General features: G+C 40.6%; 1 protein-coding gene across 1 annotated transcript in view; it reads left to right on the forward strand.

Moving 5' to 3' along the window:
* slc27a6 (solute carrier family 27 member 6) overlaps positions 1–19,963 on the forward strand; it is a 94,095-nt gene that overhangs the window by 37,084 nt on the left and 37,048 nt on the right. Inside the window, exons 2-3 of the mRNA XM_069927991.1 lie at positions 8,713–8,922; positions 19,586–19,744. Coding sequence (XP_069784092.1) covers positions 8,713–8,922; positions 19,586–19,744 — 369 coding nt within the window. The remainder of the gene's footprint in view (positions 1–8,712; positions 8,923–19,585; positions 19,745–19,963) is intronic.

Here is a 19,963-nt window from a genome sequence, read left to right on the forward strand (position 1 = left end):
CTCCATTTCATGGAGTTCAGCACTACTTCCCCTTGACCAGATACTACAGGCTAAAAAAGTTCAAAACTATGGAGGAACTAGGCATAATTCGAAGACCTAATAGTCCTTGGGGATTGCCACTCCATAAAGTATCCTGCAGCCTAAGACCTTGTAGAGATTACCAACTCCTCAGTGGTGCAACTGTGCCAGATAGGGATCCAATGAAACACATTCAAGATTTTGCCACCAATTTCCATGGCAAATGTATCTTCTCAAAGTTATCACCAAATTCCTGTCCACTCGGACATCCCTAAAACAGCCATTATTACTCCATTTGATCTATTTGAGTTTCCAAGGATGCCTTTCGGCCTTGAACGCAGCTCAGATTTTCCAATGTTTAATGGACACCGTCACAAGAGATTTGCCTTTCCTTTTTGTCTGCCTCAATGACATCTTAGTGGCCAGCGAATCAACATAAGAGCACAGACAACACCTGTGACAATTGATCCAGAGGCTTCGGGATTTCAGCCTTTCTATCAACCTTGCGAAGTGTGCATTTGGTAAACATACAATTGACTTTTTGGGACACAGGGTTTTGAATGCAGGCGCAACCCTGCTTCCAGACAAAGTATCAGCCATTCGGGCCTTTCCAAGGCCCACTACAGTTAAAGGGTTACAAGAATTCCTGGGAATGGTTAACTTTTATAACAGGTTCATCCCAGCAGCTGCCAGGATCATGAAGCCCTTGTTTAACATCCTCACTGGTAAACCTAAAAAAAAACTGCTCTGGACTACAAAGGCCACAGAAGCATTTGACAAAGCAAAAGAGGTGCTTTCAAAGGTAACCATGTTGGCCCACCCCCAAATGCATGCTCTGCTTGCGCTCATGTCAGACTCATTGGACATTGCCCTGGGGATGGTCCAAGAACAAAAAAATCATCAGTCACTGACAAACCCTGGCGTTTTTCAACTGCCACCTACACCCACCAGAATTAAAGTGCACCATTTTCGACTTGGAGTTGTTAGCACGTTATCTGGCCATCAAACATTTCAGATATTTTCTCGAGAGCAGACATTTTACTGCATTTACTGACCATAATCGTCTAACATTTGCCCTTGCCAAGATTACAGATCCCTGGTTGGCGCGTCAACTGAGGCATCTAGCCTATGTGTCTGAATTTACCTCTGATGTGCAGCATTTGTCCAGTAAAGACAATGTTGTAGCTAATGCCTTGTCCAGGACAGAGGTCAATGCGATTTCAGGAGGGCTGGATCTCAAAGTTCTTGCAACAGCTCAACGAGAGGACCAGGAGGTTCAAGCTTTTCGTATAGCTATTACGGACCTGCTTTTAGCCGACGTTCCATTGGGCCCCGACCAGGTGAACATACTTTGGTCGTGGGTGGCCAGTTGAAGTATCACAATCATCCCACTGTCTTGGCAGATGAAACTTTTTGACCAAATTCACAGCCTATCCCATCCATTGGTCTGCACAACTGTCAAACTTTTGCCCTCAAAATTTATCTGGCATTGCTTAGGGAAGTAGGTCACTCACTGGGCATGAACATGCCTCTCCTGCCAGATATCTGAGGTCTAATGGCACACCCGAGCTCTGCTTCAACAATTTCCACCTACAACTCAAAAGGTTTCAGCACGTACACATAGACATTGTGGGCATGATGCCTTTCCAGAGGTCAATGGTATATACTAACAATGGTTAACAGTTTTACACACTGGCTGGAAGCTACACCAATGATGGACGTCATGGCTGAAATGTGTGCTCTGACTTTTCTCTCGACCTGGGTTGCTCAATTCTGAGTCCAGTCCAACCATCCTCCGACAGGGGAACTCTGTTTACTTCATCCTTGTAGACAAACCTGGTGAGACTTTGTGGTATGCAATTACACCATACGACGCTGTACCACCCATGGGCTAATGGGCTAGTTGAATGTTTTCACTGGCATCTGAAACAAGTCTTGAGGGCAAGACTTAATGGGCCTCAGTGGGCAGATGAGTTACCATGGATCCTGTTGCGTATTAGAACGGCACCTAAGGATGACCTGGAGACCTCTTCAGCAGAATTAGTGTATGGCTCTCCATTCATAGTACCAGCAGATATCACTCCTTCTCCAGCCAAAGATAGATCCTCGGTTACAGAGGAATTACAAGAACTAAGAAACAAGATGGGTTCCCTGGCTCTGGTTCCAGCAACTCATCATGGATCACTGCCTACAGACATTCCTGCTGTTCTCAACTCTACTTCTTGTGTCTTTGATCACCGTCCATCTCGCACTACACCTGCAGCCACCATAAGAGAGGCCTTGTAAAGTGCTGTAGCACAATGAATCTACGGTGGTATTGGACGTTGTTGGTCGACCAGAACTTTTTACCTGAGGCAGACTGAAGCCTGCACACATGGACATTGTTGAACCTGTGCATGTCCCACCTCCCAAGTGCCAGAGATGCCCTCTTAAAATACCCTCAAGGCTGATACTCAGGTAGATGGTGTGGTGAAAAAGGCATTTGGAATGTTGGCCTTCATAAATCGGAGTATTGAATTCAAGAGTAGGGAGGTTATGATGAAATTGTACAAGGCATTGGTGAGGCCAAATTTGGAGTACTGTGTACAGTTTTGGTCACCAAATTATAGGAAAGATATAAACAAAATAGAGAGAGTGCAGAGAAGGTTCACGAGAATGTTGACAGGATTTCAAGGTTTGAGCTACAGGGAAAGGTTGTGCAGACTGGGGCTTTTTTCTCTGGAGCGTAGAAGATTGAGAGGGGACTTGATAGAGGTGTTTAAGATTTTAAAAGGGACAGACAGAGTTAACATGGATAGGCTTTTTCAATTAAGAGTGGGGGAGATTCAAACTAGAGGGCATGGTTTAAGATTGAAGGGGGAAAATTAGAAGGGGAACATGAGGGGAAATTTCTTTACGCAAAGGGGGGTAGGGATGTGGAATGAGCTTCCGACAGACGTGGTCGAGGCAGGATCATTGGTTACATTTAAGGAAAGAATGGATAGTTACATGGATAGGAGAAGACTGGAGGGGTATAGACCGGGTGCTGGTCAGTGGGACTAGGAGGGTGGGGATTTGTTACGGCATGGACTAGTAGGGCCGAACTGGCCTGTTCTATGTTGTAAGTGGTTATATGGTGTTCTTGGAGTTTGGATTTACAAGTATTTATATAGCCAGGGACTGATTAGGGATAATCAAAGTAGCTTTGAAAGGTCATGTTTAACCAATCTTTCAAGGAGGTTGCCAGGAAAGTTGATGAAGGAAAGGCTGTGGATATTGTCTACATGACTTTAGTAAAGCTTTTGACAAGGTCCCACATGGGAGGTTAGTCAGGAAGGTTCAGAAGCTCTGTATTCATGGTAAGGCAGTTAACTGGATTCGACATTGGCTCTACAGGATACGCCAGAGACGTGGTTGATTGCCTCTCTGACTGGAGGCCTGTAACTAGTAGTGTGCTTCGGGGATTGGTGCTGGGACCATGGTTATTTGTCATCTATATTAATGATAAGGTTGTAAATTGGATCAGAAAGTTTGCAGATGACACAAAGACTGGAGGTGGTGTGGACAGCAAGGATGGTTTTCAAGGTTGCAGAGGGATCTGGACCAGCTGGAAAAATGGCTGAAAAATAGCATGGTTGACATAGCAGTTAGCACAACTGCATTATAGAGCCAGTGATCAGTACTGTGATTTCACACCCACGCTGTCTGTAAGGAATTTGTAGGTTCTCCATGATCTGTGTGGGTTTCCTGCGGGGGCTCCAATTTCCTCCCACTGTTCCTTACACCGTAGCTTAATTGGATGTAATTGGTCAGTATTGGCTCATGGGTCAAAATGGCCTGTAACTGGGCTGTATGTCTAAATTTAAAAAAAATAAATTGTGATGTGTTGCATTTTTGAAAGAAAACCCAAGAAAAAACTGGTGGAGCACTGAGGAGTGCAGTAGAACAGAGGGATCTGGAAATGCAGATACATAATGGCATCAGGTAGATAGAATCGTTAAGACTTTCATTATTGAAAGTATTGAGTGTAAGAGTTGGGATGTTATGGTAAAGTTGTATAAGATTTTTTGATGAGGCCAAAATTTGAGTATTATGTGCAGTTTTAGTTACCTAACTACAGGAAAGATATTAATAAGATTGAAAGAGTGCAGAGATGATTTACCAGAATATTGATGGGACTTTAGGAACTGAGTTACAGGGAAAGGTTAAACCGGTTAGGACTTTATTCCCTGGAGTGTAGAAGAATGAGGGGAGATTTGATAGAGGTATTTAAAATTATGAGGTGGATAGACTGAGTAAATGTAGATTTTTTCCACTGAAGGTAAATGAGATTCAAACCAGAGGACATGGGTTAAAGGTAAAAGGGGAAAAGTTTAGGGAGAATATAAGGGGGAAGTTCTTCACACAGAGAGTGGTGGGAGTGTAGAATAAGCTGCTAACTGAAGTGGTGAATGTTGGCTCAATTTTAACATTTCAAGAGAATTTGGACAGGTATATGGATGGGAGAGGTACAGAGGGCTATGGACTGGGTGCAAGTCAGTGGGACTAGTCCAAAAAAATGGTTCAGCATAGAATAGAATGGCCAAAGGACATGTTTCTGTGCTGTAATATTCTATATTTTTAACCATAAGGCATTATCTGTGTACGTGAAGAACAGAGGGATGAAGGTAAGGCCGCTTCAGGATAAAGGAAGCAACATGTACCTGAAGGTTGGGGAGGTCCTAAATGCATTCTTTGCTTCTGTATTCACCTGATAAAAGGACCTAGAAGAGGCATGTCTGCTGGATCATAATGAGATGAGGAAAGAGGAAGTGCTAGATCTTTTAAAAACATAAAGATGGATGTCCCTGGGATCAGACATGATGCACTCCAGGTTGCTATGGGAAAGGAGGTAAGAGATAGCTGAGGTATTGGCGATGATCTTTGCATCCACCTTGGTCACATAGAAAGTGCCGTAAAATTGGAGAATAGCAAATGTGGTCCCTTTTTTTGGGAATTATGGATCGGTGATTCTTACATCATGTGCAAGCTATTGGAGAGGATTCTTCACATCAGGATTTATGAGTGTTTGGAGAAGTGGTCTCCTCATGATAGCATGGCTTTAATTTAATTTAATTTTTTTGAGGCAGTAACAAAAGGAATTGATGAATGTAGGGTGGTACAAGTGGTGTATATGGATTTTAGTAAGGCATTTGACAAGATCACCCATGATGGACTCGTTCAGAAAGTCATAAAGCATGGGATCCACAAACCTTGGTTGTATGGATTAACAATTGGCTTGCCTGCCGAAAGCAGAGTATAGTAGTGGATGGAAATGATTCTACCTGGAGGTCAGTGACTAGAGGAGTTCCACGAGAACTTGTTTGGGACCCCTGATCCTTGTGATCTTTATAAATTACCAAGATGAAGAATCAGAAGGATGAGTCAATAATTTTGTGGATGATATGAAGGTTGAAGGAGTTGTGGATGATGCTGAAGGTTGTCGTAGATTAATAAAGGATAAAGACAGGATGTAAAGTTGGTTAGAAAAGCGGCAGATGGAGGTCAATCCAGATAAGTGTGGGGTGATGCATTTTGGAAGATCAAGCCTGAAGTCAGAGTACATGGTTAACAGTGTGGAAGAACAGAAGGACCTTGGGTCTAAATTCATACATCTCTTCAAGTTGCTGTGCAGGATTTTAGGATAGCTAAGAAGGCCTATGGAATGCTGGGCTTCATTAGTTTGAGAGTTGAGAGTCAAATTGCAATTCTACAAATCTCTGGTGAGACCACACTTAGTATATTTTGTTCCGTTCTGGTCAGAAGGATGTGGAAGCTATTGGAGAGGGTGCAGAAGAGATTTACCAGGCTGTTGCCTGGATTGGAAAACAAGTCTTATGAGGCAAGGAGAGCAGATGTGGGACTTTTTGGAGCAAAGAAGGATAAGAGATAACTTAATCGAGGTCTACATGATTCTGAGAGGCATTGATAAAGTAGACAGCCAGTGCCTCTTTCTCAGGCTGGGAATAGCAAACACCAGAGGACATCTGTACGAATTGAAGGGAGGAAAATTGAGGAGAGATATGGGGCTAGGTTTCTTTTTTACCCAGAGGGTTGTGGGTGCCTGGAATGCATTGCTTGGGATTGTGGTGGAGGCTGAAACATTAGAGGCATTTAAGAGACATTAAACAGTCACATAGATAAGTAAAATGGAAAGTTATGAGGTAGGAAGGGTTTAGTTTTCTTTGGTAGGAATTTGTTGCTCGGCTCAATATTGAGGGCCGAAGGGATCTAATGATCTGTGTACTGGATCAAAATATTTGCACGTTTTGATATTTATATAAAAAAAAAGTCCTGATCATAATAATAGCTTGTAAGTAAATGGGAGAAATGATAGTCCATATTTGTAACCAAATGCAAAATCTTCACATGGACTTGCTGTCATTTACCAAAGCAGGTGCTAGGAAATTTGAGACTCCCCCATGAATTCGGAAGTCTTGCATTCACAGTGATGAAGAGGCTGGTGTTGAAGTATATCAGCTCCTGTCTGAACAGTGACATGGATCCATTCCAATTTACCTACCACAGCAATAGGTCTGCAGCAGGTTCCATCTCACTGGCTTTGTCTAAAATACTTGAATAATGGACAGCAAAAATGCATCCATCAGGATGCTCTTTATTGACTATAGATCTGCATTCAACACCATCATCCCCTCAATACTGATCAGCAAATTTCAAGACCTTGGCCTCATTTTCCCACTGTGTAATTGTATCTGGGATTTCCTCACCTTCAGACCCCAATAAGTGCAGATTTGAAAGAACATCTTCTCCATAAGCACCAGAGCACGACAGAGCTGTGTACTTAGCCTCCTAAATCAACTCACTTTACACCTATGACTATGTAGCTCTTTACAACAATAGCATCATTTACAAATTTGCTGATAATTCCACAGTCATGGGTTACATAAAAAAGGGAAATAATTCAGCATACAGGAGATGGATTGAAAACTTGACTGACTGGTGTACTAACAGCAACCTCTCATTCAATGTCACCAAAACCAAGAAGCTGACTGTACACCTGTTTTTTTTTTCCTTCCTAAAGTCCAAAATCCAGCGATCATAGGGGATTAGAGGTGGTGAGGGTGAGCAAATGTAAATACCTGTCAGTCACCATCTTGACAGCCCTTTCCTGGACCCAATATTTAAATGTCATCATGCAGAAAGCACATCAGTTCCTGTTTGTAGCATCGAGAAAAGGTGACATCTTTGAGAGATAGTAAAGCAGGGTGGGCCTTGCCACTCACCAAAGCTTTTCAACAGACTTTCGAGGGTTGTATAAAGTTGCTACCCAACCACCATCAAACTCCTCAACAACAAATTCAATCAGGGACTTGTTTAAGGACTCTTGTGCACATATTAATTTTAAAAAAATTCTCTCTATTGTATAGTTGGTTTGTTTACATTTGTTATCTGTTTACATGTATATGCAGTGTACATTTTTTTACACTACTCATAAGTGGTAATTCTGCCATGCCTGCAGGAAAAGAATCTCAGAGCTGTATGTGATATCATCTATGTACTCTGACAATAAATCTGAAATCTGAGCTTCTGGCAATTCTGTATTTTGAGGCCTTGATACAGATTCGTACCTTGCAATTAAGGTACAGGACCATTTTTCAAGTAGGTTCAGCCTACTTCTTGTAATTGTATCTATCCTTGCCATTGTGGCAGCACATTTCCATATATGCAATATCCTGTGTGGGGAAAAAAAAATTCTCCTCAGCCCCCTTTTAAATCTATCTCTCCATTCATTCTCCACCATCCCCCCTCCCCCACCCTAACATATACCCCTGTCCTCTAGATTTATGCTCCTATCATGGGGAAAAAGATAAATTAACCTCATGATTTTGAAGATCCCTTCAGCTCAGCCTTAAATACTCCAGGTAAAAGCATCCAGCCTGTTCAGCTTCTCCCTATAATTTAAGGCCTCCAGTCCCGGTAACAATCTTGTTCATTTTTTTTAACATCCTTTCCATCTTAATTACATCTTTCTTCCAGCAAGGCCTCCAGAACTACACTATTTCAAATGTGGCCTTTCTAGCATCTTGTACAGCTATAACATGAGATCCTAACTCCTGTACTCAATGCACTGACTAATTAAGGCAAGCATGCCAACATCTTCTTCCTCATCATGTCACTATAACCAAACTATGCACCTTTATCCCAGATTTCTGTGATCTCCAACATCCCCCTCCCCAGCGGTATACCATTTACTATACAAGTCCTACCTCAGTGGGCTTACAAAAATGCAACACCCCACACCTATCCAAATTAAGTCCAAATTTTCAATCACACTATCTTGTGTAGCCATTTTATATTAATTAAGGAATTGTCCTTATTTTTATTTTCCTCAGTGGCACAGTCTACCCTCATCCCCACTTTCCTCTGTACCTTCCTCTTGCCATTTAAACCACAGGGAATTCTCCACCACACTATGTCAGTTCTTGGATTCAGCACCAATTTGATTTTAATTGCTCGACCTTTGGTAGCTGCCGTCTTAACGATCTGTTCCTCTGCCTCTCTTTAATATTTAGCAGAGTGAACACAAGGTGGTAGATCAAATAGGATTGAAACAAAAAAGTAAAATGTAACTTTCTATTAATTGCATGGTATATGGATTGTGTTACCTAACTTTTGTATATATTTGAAATTGCATTTTTTTTTAATGACCTGTAGATTTAATTAATATCGTGGAGGACATTCTGACAACCATCAAGGAGAATAATATATCTGTCTGGGTCATGGGAAAAAGTTGCACTTACCAAGGTGTGAATACACTGGCAGATAAAGTGGAAGAAGCTCCTGACAGTCCTGTGCCAGCATTGGGGCGATCTCCACCATGCTTGAAATCTCCTTTTCTTTATATATTCACTTCGGGAACAACAGGTACTGTACTATAGTTTATTCTTTAATTTGTCTTGTGAAGAACAACTTTTCTTTTTGAAGAATACCAGCTGCTGGATAGTCTTCTTGAAGAATTTATTGCCAGTAATGGAGTGACTTAAAAACAGTGGCACAGAAGGGATCAGAAATGGAATGGGCCATTTGTACTGGAGAGTTACAGGGCTGCAGTGGGTTACAGAGATATGAAAAAGAAGTATCCAAAAAATGTGAATTTTAAGATCAAGGTAGTTTGGGAGTCACCGGTATAAGTGACTAAATGATTGGAGAATAGAACTGCATGCCAATTATTGCATGCCAGAGAGCAACTTTTATAGAGTTTGGAAGAAAGAGGGAATGCAATGGATAGTCAATTCCCAAGGTAACCATGGCATTTATGAGGGTTTCAGCAGCTTGGTGTTGATGGTGTGAATGATGTAGTAATTATGACTTGTGTCCTTGAAGATACACTAATTTAGAGGATTAATATTTATCTTTGATTTATTATTCTTCCTTGGTATTTTCTTTCACTGAGGACTTTATGACAGTAAGTATTGATAATTGGAGGAGAAAATCTGTAGTGACATAACAGCTGAAGGAAACATCAGGTTGTGATAGTAGGAGATTTTTAACTTTTCACAAATTGACTGGGATTCCCATGTTGTAAAAAGGCTGGATGGTTTGGAGTTTGTCAAATGTGTTCAGGAAAGTTTTCTAAATCAATATATAGAGGTACCAGCTGGAGAGAGTGCAATATTGGATCTCCTATTAGGGAAAGAGATAGGACAGGTGAGAGAAGTATGCGTAGGGGAATGTTTTGTGTCCAGTGATCATAATTATGTTAGTTTCAAGTTAATTATGGAAAGGGATAGGACTGGGGCTCGGGTTGAGATTCTAAACTGGAGAAAGGCCAATTTTGAGGAAATAAGGAGGCATCTAGAATGTTGTTTTCAGGCAACGATGTGTGAGGTAAGTGGAAAACCTTCAAAGGTGAAATTTTGAGTCTACAGAGTTTGTATAGTCCCGTCAGGGTTAAAGGCAAAATTAATGAGCATAGGGAACCTTGGTTTTTGAGGGATATTTGGGATCTGGTTTGGAAGAAGAGAGAGGTGCTTAGTAGATAGAGGCAACATGGATCAAATGAGGTACTTGATGAGTATAAAAAATGCAAGAAAATCCCCAAGAAAGAAAGCAGGAAGGTGAAAAGAAGACTTGAGGTTTCTTTGGCAGACAACGTGAAGGAAAATCCAAAGGATTTCTACAGGTATTTTAAGAGCAAAAAGATAGTAAGGGTCAAAGTTGATTCCTTCAAAGATCAGAGTGGTCAGCTATGTATAGAGCAAAAACAGATGGGAAAGATTTCAAATGTTTTTTTTGTATCAGTGTTCACACAGGAAACTGGCACAGAGTCAAGGGAAGTAAGGAAAACAAGCAATGAGGTCATGGAGCCTGTACAGGTTAAAGAGGAGTTGGTTCTTGCTGTCTTATAACATACAAGGGTAGATAAATCTCCCAGGGCCTGACAAGGTAATCACTCAGACCTTGAGGAAGCCTAGTGTAGAAATTGCAGAGGCTCTGGCAGAAATATTTAACATGTCCTTAGCCATGGGTGAGGTGCTGGAAGATTGGAGAGTATCTTTTGTTCCATTGTTGTTTTTTAAAAACGGCTTCAAAACTAATCCTGGAAATTATAGACAATGAGCCTGATTTCAGTAGTGGGTAAATTATTGGATGATGTTCTAAGAGATCGGATATACAAGTATTTGGATAGCCAAGGACTGATTTCAGATAGTCAAAATGGCCTTGTGGTGGTAGGTCATGTTTAACCAACATTAAAGTTTTTTGAGGAGGTTACCAGGAAAGTTGAGGAAGGAAGGCTATGGATGTTATCTACATGGACTTTAGTAAGGCCTTTGATATGGTCCCACATAGGAGAATAGTCAGTAAGGTTCAGATGCTAGGTATTCATGGTTAAGTAGTGAACTGGATTTGACAATGGCTAGACAGGAGAAGCCAGAGAGTAGTGGTGGATGCTGCTTCTCAGACTGGAGGCCTGTGACTAGTGGTGTGCCACAGGGATCAGTGCTGGGACCATTGTTGTTTATCATCTATATCAATATTTGGATGATTATGTGATAAATTGATCAAGTTTGCAAATGCTATTAAGACTGGAGGCATTGTGGACAATGAAGAAGGCTTTTAAAGCTTACAGAGGGATCTGGACCAGCTAGAAAAATGGGCAGAAAAATGGCAGATGGAATTCCATGCAGACATGTGTGAGGTGTTGCATTTTGGAAAGACAAACTAAGAAAGAACAAACACGCTAAATGATAGGGCCCTGAGGAATGCGGTTGAACAGAGTTCTGGGAAAACTGATACATAATTCCCTCCAAGTGGCATCACGGGTAGATAGGGTTGTATAGAGAGCTTTTGACATTTGGCCTTCATAAATCAAAGTATTGAGTACAGGAGTTGGGATGTTATGGTGGTTGTTTGAGATATTGTTGAGGCCAAATCTGGAGTATTGTGTGCAGTTTTAGTCATCTAATTACTGGAAAAATATCAATAAGATAGAAAGAGTACAGGGAAAATTTACTAGGATGTTGCCTGGACTTCAGGAACTGAGTTACAGAGAAAGGTTAAACAGGTTAGGACTTTATTCCCTGGGGCATAGAAGAATGAAGGAAGATTTAATAGAGGTATTTAAAATTATGAGGGGGATAGGCAGAATAAATATAGGTAGGCTTTTTCCACTGAGATACAAACTAGAGGGCATGGGTTAGGAGTGAAAGGGGAAAAGTTGAAGGGGAACATGAGGCGAAACATCACATTGAGAGTGGTGGGAATGTAGAATGACCTGCCAGCTGAAGTGGTTAACGCAGGCTCAATTTTAACATTTATGAAGAATTTAGACAAGTACATAAATGAGAGGGTGTGGAGGGCTATGGATTGGGTGCAGGTCAGTGAGAAAATGGAGAAAAATGGTTCATACAGACTAGAAGAGCCAAAGGGGTGTGTTTCTGTGCTGTAATGTTCTATTGTTCTAAATAATATTTAGGAGCCAATTAGAAACGTAATCCATGTTGTGTGTTGTTTCTACTTTTATTGTTCAGATTTGGAAAATATCGTACCCTGGTGTAAAGAGCTATTCATCACTCTGACCAGAGTTGGTTAAAGGGGAAGACTACAGGACAAAACCATGCAGGATCACTGTGATATATTTCCGCAGTATATATGCCTATGAATGAAACTTATTGTTCTCACAAGGAATTTGCAGCCTATTCTCTAAAGATATGGGAGGTGGGAAATCAAGCATGAATTGAATGTGTTCTTTTTAGACTTGTGTGGTGTACACAGGACATCATTGATATTGTAGTGACAAAAAAAAGCTAAACCCTATAGTGTAGGTTGCCTGTGACCCTGAAAACTCTCTCAAATATGTTTTTTTTCTAACAGCAACAAAGGAGAATTGCTCATCTCTCTGCCTGTCAGCTGCTGTTCCAACTCTTCTGTTTAGTAGAAGCATGTTTCTGAAATGACATCATCGTTCAGGAATCACTTTGTTTATCAGAAGAAAAGTTATGAATTGCATTCTAGCTACATGGTACAACTTTAAAGATGTTACAGAAAGATAAAGTGGAAAGTGACTAGAAGATGCAAATCTCTTTAAAGATGTAAGGACAAGTTGTGCAGTTCAATGGTACAATTAGTAGAGCTGCTGCACCTCAGCTCCAGTGACCCAGGCACTGTCTGTATGGAATTTGTACATTCTCTCATTATGTAGGTCTCCCTCAGGCTCTCAGATTCCTCCCACATCCAAAAGGCATGTGGGTTAATTGTTTAATTGATCATTGTAAATTGCCTCTGGTGTAGGCAGGATTTAATGGAAATATGTAGAGAAGAACATAGGATTTGTATAATAGCATACTGAGTTATTCCCGAAGATTTGATCTGCCAAACGGAACATGCTGTTTGACTCTGATACTGTCCATGTGAGAATTTAAAAAAAAACAGAAGCATGGGGAGGAAATAAATTAGTCATTTTTTTTGTTGGAGCAAAACTGATGAGCAATTATTGGGTGCAATGGAGTCACAGGAACAAAATGTACAAGGGATGAGACCAACCATTGCATGTTACCATATATGTTGGCGTATAAGATGACTGGAATATAAGAAAACCCCAAAATTTCCACTTAAAATGTAGATTTTGGGCTATACTCATTGTATAAGTCTACCCTAAGTCCGGCACTCACTGCCCCAATAGTTCTTTACCAACCATCCCACTGACTAGTGGGGTGATGTTGTCACAATATTTTAAAAGCAAATTACCCAATAAATGTTTAAATTTTATTAGCATATGTTAAAATAAACCACTGTCAGCTCTTTTAACAGGCTGCTTCAAGCCTGTACAGAGCCAATAACAATTATACGGGGTGGATGGACCCCACAGAGAATCGCTGAGATTTTGCTGGTTCATCAGCTGCTGCAAATGGCAACAGGTTTATGCTGGTAGCTCTATTTGCTGTTCTGCACTTAAGGTATGAGACAGGATTATAAAACATTTTTATTTTTTAAATATAACATTACTTAGCTTCCTAAATGTAATTTTCAATGGAAAAGTATTTAGTGGTAGGTCTGCAGGAGTTATGTGAGTGTTTTATGGTGTTCTGCATTGCAATGGGGAGCACTCTAAACCACAGGATATTAAGGTTCAGATTTTATACTTGGCATACCCTGGCTTTGGGTGACATTTTAAAGGCTCAAGTACCATCTTATGTGCTGACATATATGGTAATTTACTGTCCTGTTTAGCGTGCAGAAGCATAGAGATTACCTTGTAACTTTTTAATCAAGTCTTGTATTTATCGAACAGTTACTGCCAGTTGATGGGACCATGGGGAGAAAAACTTGGGAGTCTGTAGTGTATGGATGTAAATGGATACTTGTGGGACTGAAGGGCCTGTTTCTGTTCCAAATTCTGCCTGTTTGTTCAGTGTCTTGATCATGTGCTAGTTCTCTGCCAAAAGATATTGCGTAGCATTGGTTGTTTTCAGGAGGTATGTGGCACTCCTGAAAACACTTTCCCACTAATGGGAAAAGTGCCAAAGAGCAAATTCAAATTTGCCAGCTTGTGAATAGGAGGATCAAGTATTCATGAAACTGAGACAAATTGCTGTACGATCTGCACCTCCCTTTTCAGTAGATTTTTTTGTGGGGGTTATAACGTTCTTTAACAAACTCATTCACCAAAAAAAAATGAGTTGTGTAAAATAATTAGCTAATTAAAATATCATTATAATTCTTCTTTGGCTTGGCTTCGCGGACGAAGATTTATGGAGGGGGTAAATGTCCACGTCAGCTACAGGCTCGTTTGTGGCTGACAAGTCCGATGCGGGACAGGCAGACACGGTTGCAGTGGTTGCAGGGGATTGGTTGGGGTTGGGTGTTGGGTTATTCCCATAATAAACCTACAAATACAATGAAATTTCTCTTGGTTTTTAATTTGTGTGTTTCAAACTGCTTTATGCACCATGTAATTTGTTTAATTGCATCTAGTCTTGTATGGGTTTTACTTTTCAATTTTCTTTAAAGACTCATAATTGTTGCTGAAGTACAGTTCAACAGGTAATGATGCAGTACTTTGAAAGCATGGCTAATCCTAGTATGCTTCAACTGTTACACCATATAATTTTGAAGGCTATAAACAGGTGAACCTGGACTAGACTTTCATCTGATGTCACCCACTATAATCATTGAGCTGTTTGAAGTGGTTGACAATGACTTGATTCAACATTGTAAAATTTAAGAATTGAACTTGAAACCATGAGGCTTTATGTAAAATCACTATGTAAATTTGCTTTTTACATATGACTAATTGTCCTGAAGTGAATTTCTAATAAGGTTCTCAATCTATGCCAATATTTTGGCTAACGTGTACCTTGCACAGAAAGGAAGTCCATCAGCTGAACCACATAATACTGCTGAAGAACTTATTCAGGACACAAGCAGAGGTTATTTTAACCTCTCTATCCTAGAAAACATAATTTTGTATATTTTCTGATGATAAAATGTCGTTCAGTTCATTCACGTGTCATCAGACATGAGAATTACATGCCTGAATATGGCAATACTAGATAGAATTTCTGGCTTGGGCTGATAACTTTCAAGCACAAAAGTCTGCAGATGTTATGATTGTAGTAAAAATGGAGAAATGCTGGAGGAACTCAGCTGTTCTCACAACATCCGTAGGAGGCTAAAATATCTTACCGATGATATGAATGTTGGTTATATATCGTTATTTCCTATGGATGTTGCAAGATCTGCGGAGTTCCTCCAGCATATCTGTGTTTTTAATGCCTAGTTCAAATTCCAGATATTAATTTTTGACAATTGGAAGAGAGTCCAACCACCTCTGCTTGGTCACTGGTAGGACCATTTATCAAACTCCTTACCTCATGTTCATGATTGATCAGAAACCAAATTGGACCAGATACATTTAAAAAAAAAAACTCTGCATGTATGGATTCAGCAATGAGTGATTTGCCACTGATTCCAACATCTGGAAGTCGCAACTTTGATTTGGTGTTGGAATACTCTTCATTTGCACAGTACAGTTGCTGTGGAGCATTGGATCGGAGGTCAATCCATAGGACCATAAGAGCAGCAGAGAGGATCACTGGGGTCTCCCTCCCCTCCACCGACGTGATCTACTGGGGTCATTGTTTGAAGAGGGTGCAAAAAATCATTGAGGACCCCTTCTACCCCACGCGCAGCATCTTTCAGCTACTCCATTGGAAAAAAGATACAGGGAGTATCGGAGTCTGTACCACCAGGGTAAGAAACAGCTTCTTCCCGCAGGCAGTGAGACTGCATGATGACTGAATGAACTGCACAGACTAACCTTTCGAGACTGCTATTTATGAAACTTTATTTATTTTTATAATTGTATATATGTACTGCATATGTATTGCTTGTTGTATATCTGTTTGTGTTTTCACACCGAGAACTGGAGGACATTGTTTCATTAGGTTGTACTGGTACAATTGGATGATAATAAACTTGAATTTGGATGAAAAGGAATGCCGCTAAAACAGCATTCTTTGTTCTTGACACCAATCAGAACGAAGCAATGCACATGATCAGCATCATATGTACAACATTTATTCCTTCCACCACCAGTGTAACATGGCTGCAATATAATTGTCTGTAGAAACTTACCTTTTTTGATTCACTCCCAAATCAAGGACTTCTATTATTAAGGATAAGAGCATCAGATACATGCTAACACTACTATCTACATGTTCTCATCCAGGTCACACACTATCACTGTAATTTCTTCATTGCTGTGGCCATTCCCCTCTACAATAAGTATACCATTTTTGATATTGTTGGGGGGGGTGGGGGTGGGGGAAGATCTACCATGATACCTCCCTTGTGCCAGGGTCAGGGGCGTCTCTGATAAAGTCCAGAACATTCTCAAGTTAGAGGGTGAGCAGCCAGCTGTCATGGTCTACATTTGTACCAATGGCATATATATAGGAGTAGGGTTGTGGCCCAGAGGGAATATAGGGAGTTAGGAAGGAATCTGAAAAGCACGACCTCAAAGATGGTAATTTTGGGATTGCTGCATGTGCCATGCACCAGGATGGGAATAGGAAGTGGTGGCAGGTGAATGTATGGCTGAAAATTTGTGCAGTAGGCAGGGGTTCAGATTTATGGATCATTGGAATTTCTTCGGTTGTGGGGGGGGAGGTCTGACCTGTTCATAAAGCTGGACTGAACTTGAGCAGGAGTGGGATTGAGTCAGTGTGGAAGTCAGAAATGGGAAAGGAGCAATCTTTGTACTGTGAGTAGTCTAAAAGCCTCCATATAGCCCTCAGGATACCGAGGAACAGATAAGTAGGCAGATTTTGGAATAGTGGAGAACTTGTAGGGTTGATGTCGTGGAACACTTTAACTTCCCTAATGTTGACTGGAACCACCTAACTGCAAGAGGGGTAGATGGGGCAGAATTTGTCAGATGTGTCCAGGAAGGATTCCTGACACAATCTGTTGAAGAGCTGACAAGAGGAGGGCCATACTGGATCTTGTACTGGGTAATGAACCTGGTCAGATGGCAGACCTCTCAGTGGGGGAGCATTTCGGTGATAGTGACCACAACTCTGAGTTTTAGCATCGCTATGGACAAAGCTAAAACAGACTAAATGGGAAAATGTTCATTTGGGGAAGGGCTAATTACAATGGGACGAGGAAGGAACTAGGGAGAGTAAATTGGGAACAGATGTTCATGAGAGAAAGCTTAGGATGTTTCGGGACCACTTGCACCAGATTCAGGATTGGCTTTGTCCCTCTGAAACAAGGAAAAGATGGTAGGAAAGGGGAACTGTGGTTGACAAAACTGGTCAGTCAGCTCATTAAGAGGAAGAAGGAAGCCTACGTTAGATTTAGGAAGCAGAAAACTGGAAGGACTCATGAGAAGTATATAGTAGCCAGGATGAAATTTGAGTAAGGACTTGGGAGAGCTCGAAGGGGACATGAGAAGGCCTTGGAAAGTAGGATTAAGGAGAACCCCAAGACATTCTATGTATATGTGAAGAAAGGAAGGATGACAAGAATGAAGGTGGGGCTGCTTGAGTGAAAAGGAGGCAACATGCATTTGGAGTTGATAAGGTAGGGACATAAATGAACACTTTGTTTTAATATTCACCAGAGGAAAGGACCTTGATTAGGGTGACTTTGGAACAGAACAGGCTTGTGTGCTGGATGATGTTGAGATGAAGATCAAGAGGAAGTGTTGGATCTTCTTAAAAACATTAAGATTGTTAACTTCCTGGGGATGAAATCTATATACCCCAGGTCACTGTGGGATTGGAGGGAAGAGATAGCTTGGTATTGATTATGATCTTTGCATCCTCTTTGGCCACAGGGGAAGTACCAGTGTATTGGAGAATGACTAATGTGGTCCTCTTGTTTAAATGGGAGAATCCTGGCAATTATTGACTGGTGAGTCAATTGCAAACTATTGGAGAGAATTCTTAAGGATAGGATTCGTGAGCATTTGGAGAAGTGCAGTCTATCAGTCTATTTAAGGATAATCAACATAGCTTTGTGAAGGGAAGGTTGTGCCTCATGAGCCTAATTGAGTATTAAAAAAAAAATTAATAAAGGTAGGTGGTATATGTGGTCTATGTGGATCTCCCATGTGAGATTCATTCAAAAAGCCTTGAGGCATGGAATCCATAGAATCTTGGCCATTTGAATTAAAAATTGGCTTGTAGGCAGAAAGCACAGAGTAGTAGTGATTGGAAAATATTCTACTTGGAGGTCAGTGGTGGAGTTCTTCAGGGATCCGTTCTGGTACCCCTGCTCTTGGTGAGTTTTAAAAATATATATATAAATGACCTAGATGAAAAATCGGATGGATGTATCAGTAAGTTTGCAGATTTTATGCAGGTTGGAGGAGTTGTGGATAGTGTGAAAGTTGTTGTAGCATACAAAAGGATATAGGCAGTTGCGCAGAAAAGTGGCAGGTGGAGTTCAATCAGGATTAGTGTGAGGTGATGCATTTTGGAAGGTCAAACCAGAAGTTGGATACTTAACAGTGTGGAGAAACAGAGAGACCTTTGCGGGGGTCCAGATCCATACATTTCTCAAGGTTGCGGGGTAGATTGATAGGATAGTTGATAAGGTAAATAGGATGTTGGACTTCATTAATGAGGGGATTGAACTCAGAGTTGAGATGTCAAGTTGTAACTCTACAAATCTCTGGTGAGACTACACTTAGTATTGTGTTCAGTCTGGTCACCTCCTTATAGGAATGATATGGAAGCTATGGTCAAGGTTCAGAGGAGATTTACTGGGATTGAAAAGTAAGTTTTGTGAGCAGAGCTGGGTCTATTCTTTGGAGAAAAGAAGGATGAGAGGAGACTTAGTAGAGGTCTACAAGATTCTGAATGGCATAGATGAGGTGGACAGCCAGCACCTTTTTCCCAGGGCAAACATCAGAGGACATGAGTACAAAGTGAAGGAAGGAAAGTTTAGGAGAGACATCATGAGTAAGTTATTTTTAAACATTTAAGAGTTGTGGGTGCCTGGAATGCCTTGCCAGGGGTAGTGGTGGAGACTGAAACATTAGGGGCATTTAAGAGACATTAAGATCAGCACATAGATGAAAGAAAAAGAGGGCTAAGAGGCAGGAAGAGTTTAATTTTTTTGGTAGAAACACATTGGTCGGCACAATATCAAGGGCCAAAAGGACTGTACTGTGCTCTAATGTTCTATGTGTCTAAATCTATGGAGCATCTCTGGATGACAGTGATAAAGATTATATAAGTCTAATGAGTGGCTCACCACCTTCTTAAGGGCTCTATGGATTTTTCAAAAAAAAACTTTTTTTTATGGTGATGCCCATTTACCCTGAAATTAATTTAAAAAAAAAAGCATGTCATAACTACTCAATGAAACAGAAAAAGGGATGGAAATTAAGACTACTACAATTTATAAATTACAGGTACTGTACATTAATTTGTATTTATGTAATGTTAAACCTTTGTCCCATTTTGGAAGTAAACAAGGAAACAAATCTGTATAAGTTAATATATTATGATATTTAATTTTTTTTCCCATTCAAGTTAATTTTTTCAAACAATATCATTTTGAACATTGCCAGGGTTGCCAAAGGCTGCTGTAATAACCCATCTACAATCGTTGAGAGCAAGTGTTGGGTTCGTGACATTTGGAGTCACCAAAGATGATGTCATCTATACTGCGCTCCCTTTATATCATGGTGCAGCCTCTCTCTTGGGTATCTGTGGCTGCATTGAGTTAGGTACGTTTGTTTCTGGAAGATATTTAAATATATAAATACGAATTTGACCACATCTGCCATGGTAATAGATCTACTGTAAAACAGATCTCAACATTGTCATAATCTGCTGAATTTATTTTGTGCTGTTCAGTACGTCAGTCTTTGACATCAAACTTTATTTGTCCTTCAGTATCAACTAGGCTTTGTTCTCATAATCTTTATTGACAACCTAGTGTTGCC

Source organism: Narcine bancroftii, chromosome 1 (genome assembly GCF_036971445.1).
Source record: "Narcine bancroftii isolate sNarBan1 chromosome 1, sNarBan1.hap1, whole genome shotgun sequence".
In the NCBI taxonomy this organism is placed as follows: domain Eukaryota; kingdom Metazoa; phylum Chordata; class Chondrichthyes; order Torpediniformes; family Narcinidae; genus Narcine; species Narcine bancroftii.